This window comes from Crinia signifera, chromosome 2, assembly GCF_055691185.1.
Source record: "Crinia signifera chromosome 2, ASM5569118v1, whole genome shotgun sequence".
Taxonomy (NCBI): Eukaryota; Metazoa; Chordata; class Amphibia; order Anura; family Myobatrachidae; genus Crinia; species Crinia signifera.
Window position 1 is genome coordinate 219889457 of NC_139218.1, and position 12732 is coordinate 219902188.

Here is a 12732-nt window from a genome sequence, read left to right on the forward strand (position 1 = left end):
TTGGCATCCAGTATCACCTCTATGCTAACGACACTCAATTCTACCTCACCTGATCTCTTCTCTTTCTTCCTTCCTCTCTTGGGTGTTCAGTACCCTCTCCGCCATCTCCTTTGCCACCCCTATGTTCCCTGTTTTGTAGATTTTACTGTAATACTAAACCTCTGTGCTCTGTTTTTGAAAGTGACTAGCCCTGCTGGAAAGAAACACAATTTAAATAAAATTATTATTAACTTTTGCCTTGTATACTGCAAGTGTCTCTTTACCCACTCCCATCTAGTTCCTCTCCAGTTGTAGTGCTGTGATTTGCCTACTGCATTGTACTGTACTGTTTGTTCTCTGTATTGCGATGCAGACCCCTTGTGTACAAAGTTTTATAAATAAAAATGATAAAATAAAACTATAAACTTTTGCTTGATTTTTTTCTAGAAATAATATACGATAGGTCTAGGAGTAAATATCTGTAACTAAAGCTGTACATTAACAATAGAAATCATTCATGTGTATCCCTTACAAGAGATGGTGGAGCACATAATCACTTAGAAGACGGCCAGTCAAATGTATAGAAAGTAATATCTATCAACAGCACATGAGGAAGAATGGGGAAAGGGAAGCCAGGAGCTGAGCCTACAGAGACGCTTGAAAGGTTGTAAATAGTTACGGTGTAAGCAGAGAATTCTTGTCAGCATTGCATACCAAGGTGTTGGAAATCATTTTGATGAAGTCAATATTTTGAATGCAAAACAAACAGAGCACAGTATTTAAAGAAAACCTAAACATTATTTGTAGACCTTATTATCCACTTTATTATACTTCATTACACTGGGAAAAGGATCTGTCGGGGGTGCTTTCAGCGTGTGTTTAGCGTATATAGTGCATGGATTCAGTATGGAATGACGCAACATGTCGACACATTAACATGGGTCTTCAAACTGCAGCCCTCCAGATGTTGTGAAACTACAAATCCCAGCATGCCTTGCCACAGTTTTGCTATAAGGAAGTGTTAAAACTGTGGCAAGGCATGCTGGGATTTGTAGTTTCACAACATCTGGAGGGACGCAGTTTGAAGAACCATGCATTAACCCATGATACAAAACAATTTGATAGTTTTGACCAATCAAGTTTATGACTCATCTATTTTAAGAACTGTCCAGGATAAAGGGGCCCATTCAGACCTAACGGCTGCAAATGTGCAGATCAGGTAGATACTGCCCCGTTATAGTCAAATATCGCCTTTCAAATTAATGTGTACACCGTATGATAGATGTGAATGCCTAGCAAAGACCCCACTATCCACTACGGCATGGAGTTGATTTTATATAGTGTGGCAAGCGCAGCGAGCCACCAAGCCCGAAGCATGGCGAGCATAGCATGCCCCGTAAGGAGACGCGGATTACTTTACCTGTATTCCATGGCGAGCGCAGCGAGCCCTGCAAAGGGGCACGGAATACATGTAAAGTAATCCGCGTCCGCTCGCCACACTTTGAGCTCGGTGGCTCGCCACACTATATAAAATCAACTCCATGCCGTAGTGGATAGTGGGGTTATGAACAGGTACTAAATCGAATCGCACATCAAATCGCATGCGATATCGTATGAAAATCACAGTGCCGCCGTGAAACCGCAAAGACTTTGAAGCCATGCGAAAATGTCTAAATCCATTTGTAAGACGCTCACCATCAAATAATTCTTTCACAGGTCACCACTCTTTGCAGGCTCAGAGTAGCCAGAGACTTAAGGGTAGATTTATTAAGCTCAGTGAAGTGATAAAGTGTCTGGTCTTTATCAGCGGCCAATCAGCTCCGACCTATTATTTTTCAAACCAAGCCTGTACGTTAACAGTCAGGAGCTGATTGGCTGGTGATAAAATATCAGCCACATTATCACTTGACTAAGCTTAAAAAATCGGTACTTGATTCATAGCACGGCGCCCACTAAGCAATTTGCTTAGTGGGCTATTCTGCGTAGGGAAATCGCATTGCATGGGCCATTTTAGGGCCATGCAATGTGCGATGCAATCTTCCTATGTAATTTATTCACTGCTCTCTCAGCCCCGGGCCATCGCATCTGCTGCAAAATCGAATGCGATCGCATGCGATTTCATAGGGTGTGCGATGCCATGACATTAGGTATACAATAATAATATGATTGTATGTCCCCAAAATAGGTTTAACGCACCCCCCCCACACTATCCACGGCACCCCGAAGCGTGGCGAGCGGCGGTGGAACGGTTCCTCTGACCTTTTCATTACCCCACTATCCACGTCGGCGGGGAGTTGATTTTATATAGTGTGGGGAGCGTAGCGAGCCACCGAGCCCGAAGCGTGGCAAGCGCAGCAAGCACCGCGAGGGGACGCGGAATACATGTACAAGTACAAGTAATCCGCGTCCTCTTGCCACGCATGCAGGACATGCGATGCAATGTTTTCCTATGTGTTTTTAATGTGGTGATTACTGTACAGTATATGCTTGTTGCCATGGGGGATTTCCTAAAGCATTTGTTTTCAATGTGGTCATTACATGCCTGTTGCCATGGGGTAATTACATGCTACTGTAGTTGGCACAAGGGATGTCCTACAACCGTAGCGTTGTTAGAGAAACCCGAGTCGCATGAGCGTCTCAGATGATTGTGATTAGCGCTGTTGGAGGTAAAGTGCTGTAATGTACAGTATTCAACTCATCGACTCCCACCTCCCCTGGTTGTTCTTTTTTTAAATTATTACACTAATGTCCCAATGTTCTACACTGCTTTAATGCCCCAATGTTCAAAATATTCAGCAATGGCTACGTGAACGTGAAGGTAAATATTGCCTATAGGATCATTACACTACACAGCCCATTTGCTTGCAGCGATGTTCACAGGCATCTTATTACGCACGAGTGTCTCATAACGCACGAGCGTCGCATACTGCATTGTAAGCGTGCTCCGTTCGGCAAATGGCTCGGTTCCATTGGCACAGTACAGTATATCACTCCGACGCTAGATTAATGGAGCATTAGCCACCCAGTGGTGGGGGATTGTATTGCATGGTGTGCACCCATGCCCCTTGGTGGACGGGAGCGCAAGAAGAAAATTGGAACGCCAGAATCTCCGCCATGGCGAGCTGGCAGAAATGATGAGAGACGCTCCATCTGTATTGCAACAAAAAAAACGTTGCTGTGAGTGATGCTGACATTTTTAACGGATATTTTGAGGATCTCTCACAGCAACGTTGGCTCTCAAAAGGTTAATAAAAAGGTTTGCTTGGCAATTTTCATACCTATTTTGATACATTACTTGGCACTCAAATGCAGCCCATGTAGACACATTTACATATACCATACTTTATGAGGCAGGTGCAAATATATCCTAATAAGGACTTGCCGCAAATCAGGTGCTGACCATACGGACACATACACATTTCAAAATTCAGACAATTCTGCATATACTGTATATGTAAATACAGTATATAATTTTGCCATACACTTCACGGTTCAGTAATGTGGACCCTTTTCCAACTCTGCAAAAAGTTCCCATATTTCCAGGTATTTGGTAGATATTCTATTTGGTTGATTAGTAGAAAGCAGTTTATGGTTTTCAGTGCAAACCTGATGAGGCAAGGCTTGTCATGTACCAGTGGTGGTTAGGTGTAGAAAGAGAACTGCATACGGCCTGCTGCATAGGCAAAACTATTGGGAGCTGGTGGGGCTTGTGTCCCAGGCGTGGGATGTGTGTGTGTGGTGGGAAGCAGAAAGTTATGAGTAATGTGCATGACCTTCCTGATAAGGCAGCCTCACAATGCCGTGCTCAGAGCTATGTGTAATTTGGTGTTGTTTACCCCCCCCCCCTGCACATGTTACATATGATGTCAGATGATCCCCCTGCCAAACATGTAGTTGTTGATTATGTAGGACAGATTTGACTGCATGTTCAGATGAAAGGGGGGATCGTTAGCGACCAGTATAAGCATGTATCGTTAACAATAGTAGGCACACACTAGTGGATATGCACAATAATATAATTTATGTTATCGTGCATATCATTTGAAAAATACAAAAGTGCATTAAAAAAGGAAAAATGGGGCAATTTACACTGGTGTTAGATACCTGTACGACAATTTAACACTTCCTTGAGAGTAGTTATATTCTGCATCTGGAAGTTTTGTCATTGCTATCCACTTATACAGGAAGTGTTTGTTTTACTGCAAGTGTACCTGTAGCCATTGTATTTAGTATGGCTGCAGCCAGTCAAGACACACTTCTGCAGATCTCTAGTATCTTGAATGATCTGCACACAGACCACTTCACAGACCGCATTAGTGTAGGTGATAACAGTGAGGGAGTCCAGCTGATTAATTGTCCTTGGTTAAAAAAAAAAAAAGCCTAGCTTCACCCCCTGGCCCTCCAAAGTTATTTTCATATAGTTAGCAAGATTGTGGGGGAAATTTAATAAGATAAGAGCTTCAGAATATGAGAGATTTGGTAAGAAATCTCCATTTTTGTTAAAGCGCCAATCATTTACCATGAAAAACCAATTTGAATTTGAAGTATAAATGATTGCTGCTTTCAAAAAACTGGAGATTTCTTACCAAATCTCTCACTTTCTGAATCTCTCTTCCTATTAAATTTCACCATATATGTCTTCATGAGGGCTGTGGTGAAACATAATGAAAGTTGTGTTTCTGTAGCTCCAGACCATTTTTCATTTACTGTACCTTGAGCAGCATAATTATTATTCCTTATAAATGTTTACTTTTACAGTAATTTCAGTCCAAAAACTTCATACATCTGAAGCAGTCACTGGAGAATACTTGTCAGTTTAAACTTTGTTTCTGTTCATCACATTTTTGCTAAAAACACAAATAAAAATTGATTTTCATCTTTTTTTATTCTAAACAAATTATATGTACTGCTAGTGACAGCTGATCACACAGTTATACATGATGCACCTGGCACATCAGCAGACAGTACCACTCAAGCTCAGTTACTTTACTTCACAATTGTTTTTGTCAAACTCCAGACATTTGCTGTACAAACTAAACGCTCAGCGGGAATAACAAAGATTAGGAGCCATTTTATTTGCATTGATAATTATTTAGGTTTCCAAAGCACCTGAGAATAAGGGCCTTATTCGGCTTGGTGCGGTCGGACCGCCGTGCTTAAGGACCCTCTGAACAAATTCTGCATTCTTTCAGCGAGCGTGATTCTGCCCACAGAAAATCTGCACACGGACGGTGCGAACATCCGACAATGGGGAGTGGTGTGCATATGAGCGTACGCTGCCGTACACGGACGGTTCTTAACCTTAGCAATACAGAACGAGAAATGGATCCCCACAGCGCTATTCACAGGATTTTCTCTTTCTTACTATTTTTATTATTCAACCAATTATCTCCAGGTTGTTCAGGCCACAGGAAAAAGAAAAGAGAGTCTCTTGGTTATGATCAACATAAAATAGATGTATTCTTAGATGGTTGACCACCACTACAACTCACCTAGACTGGCTAGAAGAAGTACACCTCAAGGTTTCTTTTTATAAGGCATCAGTTAGGTACTCATATGAAAATCAACTCACCTAGGGCATACACCCTATGTACATCCAAAGGTTTCTTTTATTGAAGCATACACCGGGACACTTGTATTTCATCCAAGGTAAAAAACGTCACAATTTATTAATAAAACAGGAAACTCCAACCATCCACTATTGCCACGTCCTAGTTCCCTCACCCGGAATAAGGGAAGATCAGGGGCAGCAAGTCCAAAGAGTGTTACCAAGGAGGGGTGTCTAGAATCCTGAATAAAAGTCTTTTAAAACACCAACGCGTTTTGAACTTGAGCAGTCCTTCCTCAGGGTGTGGTACAATTTAAAAAAAGGTCCTGGGGGGTTTATATACCCTAAAGCCTCCAGTGACATGTAAAACCCGGCTAAAACCTCCCATTCATAAAGCATACATATAAACCTAAAACAATACATATCCTATTCCAATCACTTGTAACATTAATAGCATCTACATATATACATCTCTAACTGTAAAACGCTAGGGAATAACTCCCATACAATGAAGGATTGCGCTGTATACAATCTGTAATGATCCAGTCCCATTATTTCACCGGCGGCGTCCGTTCATGTATGCATAAAAACATAGAAAGGTACATAGTGCCAACATAGTCATATGTTCAATACACAACACAAACAAATTGAACAAATAATAAGAATAATAAGAAAACATTGGGGCATACTCAATAATGACCCCCTTCTGGAGAAACATGTAGGACCTAAGCCTCAATTCATATATAGGAGGGCGAACAATATCAAAAATATGGTAGTGAGGAGTGCCATAAATGTACCTAAGAGTGGCAACAATATTAAATCAAAGGGTCTCTATAGGTGCAGCACCTGTAAAACATGTAAATCCAGTAGCAACAAACTTATGGAATATAAATCCAATCAGACAGGAGAGGTTTTGTAATAAAAGATTTCATCACCTGTGACACCAAATATTGTATCTACCTATTGTGCTGTTCATGTGACAAACAGTATATAGGAAAGACTTCCAGAGCACTAAAAGTGCGTCTCGCAGAACATGTGAGAAATATCAGAAAGGGTGTGGAAACACACAATGTATCACATCATTTTAAAAATCATCATGGAAGTGACCCAAGTCATATAAAATCATTTTGTGGCATCAAAGTAATATGTCCCAATTGGAGGAAGGATGATAGGGATGTCAGATTGTCACAAATAGAAATGCGTTTGATTTATAATTTAAAAACTTTGGCTCCGCGCGGCTTAAATGCCGATTTTGAATTGAAATGCTTTCTTGTGTAAATATTATATGACTATGTTGGCACTATGTACCTTTCTGACATTTCCCCCTTTCTATGTTTTTATGCATACATGATGGCCGTTTAAAACTGCGATTTGGCTGCGGTGTCAATCACAAGAAAACACGATCTCCATCATATTGAAACCGGAAGTTGATCTGTGGTTTCCAGGATACCAACCAGTTTGCGTTCCAGACAAAACAAAGATCCGAATAACACCAAAACCGGATGTGACGGAGACCACTGATGACCCGCAGATGCGGTCCATAGCACGGATGTGACGTCCGCTCCCGGAAGCGGAAGTACGGGGAACGGACGCCGCCGGTGAAATAATGGGACTGGATCATTACAGATTGTATATACAGCGCAATCCTTCATTGTATGGGAGTTATTCCCTAGCGTTTTACAGTTAGAGATGTATATATGTAGATGCTATTAATGTTACAAGTGATTGGAATAGGATATGTATTGTTTTAGGTTTATATGTATGCTTTATGAATGGGAGGTTTTAGCCGGGTTTTACATGTCACTGGAGGCTTTAGGGTATATAAACCCCCCAGGACCTTTTTTAAAATTGTACCACACCCTGAGGAAGGACTGCTCGGTGTTTTAAAAGACTTTTATTCAGGACTCTAGACACCCCTCCTTGGTAACACTCTTTGGACTTGCTGCCCCTGATCTTCCCTTATTCCGGGTGAGGGAACTAGGACGTGGCAATAGTGGATGTTTGGAGTTTCCTGTTTTATTAATAAATTGTGACGTTTTTTACCTTGGATGAAATACAAGTGTCCCGGTGTATGCTTCAATAAAAGAAACCTTTGGATGTACATAGGGTGTATGCCCTAGGTGAGTTGATTTTCATATGAGTACCTAACTGATGCCTTATAAAAAGAAACCTTGAGCTGTACTTCTCCTAGCCAGTCTAGGTGAGTTGTAGTGGTGGTCAACCATCTAAGAATACATCTATTTTATGTTGATGATAACCAAGAGACTCTCTTTTCTTTTTCCTGTGGCCTGAACAACCTGGAGATAATTGGTTGAATAATAAAGATATTAAGAAAGAGAAAATCCTGTGAATAGCGCTGTGGGGATCCATTTCTCGTTCTGTATTGCATGTATTGTTGGGTTTGGTAGCCCTCATTGGTGTGATCCTCTAGCAGCCGTTCCGTGTGAGCGCAGGTTGTTGCCAATCCTTTTTTGTGATTTCCGGTTCTTAACCTTATCGATCGGAGACAGCGAGCTGCTCTGATCGTAAGCGGGAGTGTCTGGCCGAGCACGGTTGCGTATGCGTCACTTGTATGGAGCACCAATTATTTGGATAATTGGGAAATTGTTGCTGTTAGACGTGATTGAGGTGTATAAATAAATAATGGGAAGTGTATGTTTGTGTTGCATTGAGAAAGTCGACACATGTCGACTCCTATGAATTGTGTATCCTGTTGTCCTAACATGACAGGCACACTTGCATTAAGGGTGTAGATGGTTAAAAGACACCTAATTCCACATATTCCAACATGTGTATTTGGACTAATAAATACTAGACAAAATCCTACCTTGAAATGGTGTAGAAAGTGAACCTTCCACCGTATTTCAGGGCTGTTTATGGCTTGCAGGTACTCAAATGAGTTATTTCACTAAATAGCCTGCAGCATTTGTTAATATTGGGGTCAGGTGTATGTAATTTAGGTGTGTTTTGCGTTAATTAGCAGACCCAATGGAGCTGTAACCCTAATACGCAGAAGGTCTAAAGCTGCCCATACACGGCCCGATGTCGGGCTGTGCGTTCCTTGCTTTGAGGTGCGCGCTCCCACGGCACCTCATCACACAGTACAAAAAGTATGTGCTTGCACATACTTTTTGTACTTAGTTCTCATCACATTGCATCGCATGCACAACGCATGCACATGCAATGCGATGTGTGCTATTTAAGCCCACAACGCACGCCCGTATCGGGCTGTGTATGGGCAGCTTAAGAGTGGTATGGAGCAAGAAAGAAAAGGATGGCTTCTGGCAATAAGGGACTTGACAGCATCCCAAAAGCTGCTATACATATCATTAGAAATTTAACTGAGCTATTCTCAGAATTAGGCAGAAAATAATATCGCAATTACACCTCAAACAGTTATTTGGGAGAAGTCTGAACTGAACTGAAATGAAGAGCAAGTTTCCAGAAGTAGCAATACTAGGCCTGATTCAGATGTAGTAGCAATACTTGGCCTGATTCCGATGTAGTAGCAATGCTAGGCCTGATTCCAATGTAGTAGCAATGCTAGGCCTAATTCCGATGTAGTAGCAATACTAGGACTGATTCCAATGTAGTAGCAATACTAGGACGGATTCCGATGTAGTAGCAATACTAGGCCGGATTCCGATGTAGTAGCAATACTAGGCCTGATTCAGATCTAGTAGCAATACTAGGCCTGATCCAGATGTAGTGGCAATAATAGGCCTGAATCAGATCTAGCGGCAATACTAGGCCTGATTCAAATCTAGTGGCAATACTAGGACTGATTCCGATGTAGTAGCAATGCTAGGCCTGATTCTGATGTAGTTGCAATACTAGGCCTGATTCAGATGTAGTTGCAATACTAGGACTGATTGAGATCTAGTAGCAATACTAGGACTGATTCTGATGTAGTAGCAATACTAGGCCTGAGTCAGATGTAGTAGCAATACTAGGCCTGATGTTGAAGCTGCGCCCATCGTCGCAAAGTACCAATGTTCAGTACTGCTCTGTGCTTGAGCGATCGGGTCTTGCGGCACAGGATGCAGAGACAGTCTTCTGTCCTCATGAGGAGCCGAGAGGGGGTGTCGGCTTCTGTTTGTGAAAATGGAGGAGTGTTGCTGCTGTTTATGCTGAGGAAAAAGGTTAGGAAAAAGTTGGAAAGAGATTTCCTGGGCACTGTTATGGGTGGCTTGTATGGCCCCATGGATGCTGTTAGCTGTCTGATGTTGAGTGAGAGATCGTATGCTGCGTCCTAGGAAGCCGGTTAGAATGTAACACATGCTGCCTCCTGCATTACTATACAGTGCTATCACTGCTGCTTCCAAGCAACTCCAAGCACACGTGAATTAGGACCACTGTGATAAAAATTACATTGTAAACTCATCTGCATAGGGAACCTGTTTTGGAAAAACATTTTGTATAATGCTGTATAAAAATATATAAAAGACCAAAGTAAATGTATCTGTATATTCTTATATCAAATTCCCGGTTTCTATTTGAAGGACAATGAACCAAAAAGCGACTATATTTCTTTAAGTGAAGGAATACAGAGAAAACAGAATGCCCACTGCTGTTGTATCACATCACGAAAGGGTGTAACCAGGCATTAACAGACTAATATGGGAATTGTGTGTTTCTAGCCTCTAAATGATTAACTTTTCCCTCTCTGAATATTTTACTGCAATCATGCTGTACAGAGTCTGACAAGACCATGCTGTAAGTTATTAAAGAAAACTGTGTAAGTTTATGTGAGATGTTGCATTAAATTAAATATAGAATAATTGAAATAATGTGGCATTTAGGATGGTGTCAAATTTCATCTCATTAAAAGTACAGTTGGTCTGAAAACTATAAATTTGAGATACTAAAATTATTATTACTATATACATTATTATTATTTCCAACCACTACATTAGTGAAAGTAGAATATATATAGTGATGGGCCAGTACCGCGCAGTGGGGCAGATGTATTAATCCTGGTGAAGTAATAAAGTGGAAGGTGATATTGCACCAGCTAATCAGCACCTGTCATTTTAAAAAACCATGCCTGTAACTTGACAGTAAGAAGCTTATTGGTTGCTGCATTATCACCTTTTACTTTATCACTTCACCTGTCTTAATACAGCTGCCCCAATGGTAGATCACTTCTGTGAACACACTACATGATCCTCTGTACGAAAAGAAGGTTACAGCATCATGTCTGGCCATCTGACGTGGAGTACAGTAGATGGGAAGAAACGATAAGCGGGGGTGCACAGGTCGACACAAGCAAAAAATATTAACTCACATTAAAGATATCCAAAAAAATATGCCCTGTTGGTGGGTACTTGAAGAACCCCAGCTTATACTATAAGAATTCTTAGATCTTCTGTGTTTCCCCAATCTACCACCAGTCCATCAGGCAATGACCTTTCACATTTTATCCAACACTCTGAATTCCCTCCCACACACCCAAATTATCTTCAGTGATAAACACTTTGTAAATTTAGAACTGATTATAAACAATGTATTGTACATTATATGTAAATATTCTGTAACACATGCCTGAACTGGAGATTTTATCACGTTCATTAGATAGCATTCATTTTAAGGTTATTCTAGTGTCTCAAGGAATTGGTCCTTTTTAAAACTTTTATTTGGAAGAAAATTGCCTTTTCATAGGGTGGAAAACGCTGCAGTTAAATCGGATTTATGACTATTGGCTGCTGTAACAGGAAGAGACCGAACCTGTTCTACTGTTTACATGATTGATGTGTTTCCTCAGTTATGGAAGAAATATTCCCTGTATGGTCAGAAAAAATAACACGTCTCAGTGTTTACCTATGATGGGATCTTTCACATTCTGAGACATATTTTCAGTCTGGTTTTCTCCCAGAGCTACAGCATTACTGGCTAAGATCACTTTCATTTGTGCTTTCCATTTTGAACTATAAATTGCCATAAAAAATGGTGTCAATTATTGAGTAAAAAAGAACTAACAAACTGGATATCATTAAGGACAATCCGCCTCTTTCTGCAATCAGGTTATATAACTGAGATAACCTCTCACATGTTCTAAATTAAAATAGACATGACTATGTGGCCCATATTAAAGAAAAGGCAGTGTTTGAAAAATAAATATTGGGCACGAGGATGGGATCCATACACATCTCCTCGCATGCAAAAGCAGGGATTTGGGCGGCAGGCTGTGAACATACGCAGCCTAACAAACTGGTCTGAACCAAACCCTTAGTTAGGGGAAAGATCCAAGTTTTACACCCAGAGCTATTCAATTATTTAGCCATTTCCCCATTTATTAAAACCTTTGGTTGCCGCTGATTCCGTGTAAAATGCAGAATCTAATAGATTCCCTTCTTGTTAAATGCAGAGGGGTACATTTAATGCAGATTTTTCCTTTAAGCTGCAGAGGCTGCACAGAAACCCGCAGCTACTGTAACTGAATTGGGTAGCAACAATGGTTAGCTGAGGGATTTATTAGATATTCCAAAATAAATCTAGCAACATACATAATTTTATGTTGCTGGTGTTAAATGTATCTTAATCTAGGTTGAATTTCCAGCAAAATGCAACTTTAGAACACATGGGGGGAAATTTACTAAGATGTGAATTAGACTTCACATGTGATGTTGCTATGGGCAACCAATCAGATCCTGTCTACTATCTTCTAGAGGGTGCTAAATAAATAAGTAGATTCTGATTGGTTGCCCATAGCAACATCCCATGTGAAGTCTAATCCACATCTTAGTAAATTTCCCCCATGGAATTTGATTGTAAACTATTTTGGTGAATGTCATGCAATCTATTATACATGTGTTTTAGGGATTCCATTTTTTTTATGTACAGTAGCACTAAATTGAAAATTTCTAACCTAGTTTAAGTTTTGCAATGCGTATAATACTAGTGTTGGCCTCAAAGTACTATTTTGCCCAAAGCCTATACCCTAATCTGCTAAATAATGCTACTCACCAGTGATGCCAGCCCTTGCTTCACACTATTTTTTGCATCCGATTGTCATGGCTGACTCATAAAAATGGAGAGATTAGAAAGTATAGTTGTATGATGACTCATTACTGCACTTGTGGTCAGCAGCTATTGCTAATTTTGTAGTACAGAAAAAACATAGGTAGATAGTTAGCCCAACATTTCCCTGAGGTGCAAAATTCTATACTTCAGACTATTAAACATTAAAATTATCTAACGATGGT

General features: G+C 40.6%; 1 protein-coding gene across 2 annotated transcripts in view; it reads right to left on the bottom strand.

Annotated features, from left to right (window-relative positions):
• Positions 1–12732, bottom strand: part of BRIP1 (BRCA1 interacting DNA helicase 1) — a 274827-nt gene that overhangs the window by 15872 nt on the left and 246223 nt on the right. For both annotated transcript variants that reach the window (XM_083173748.1, XM_083173749.1), the window contains exon 21: positions 12494–12622. In XM_083173748.1, the coding sequence (XP_083029874.1) occupies positions 12567–12622 (56 nt within the window). In that variant the 3' untranslated portion in view covers positions 12494–12566. The remainder of the gene's footprint in view (positions 1–12493; positions 12623–12732) is intronic.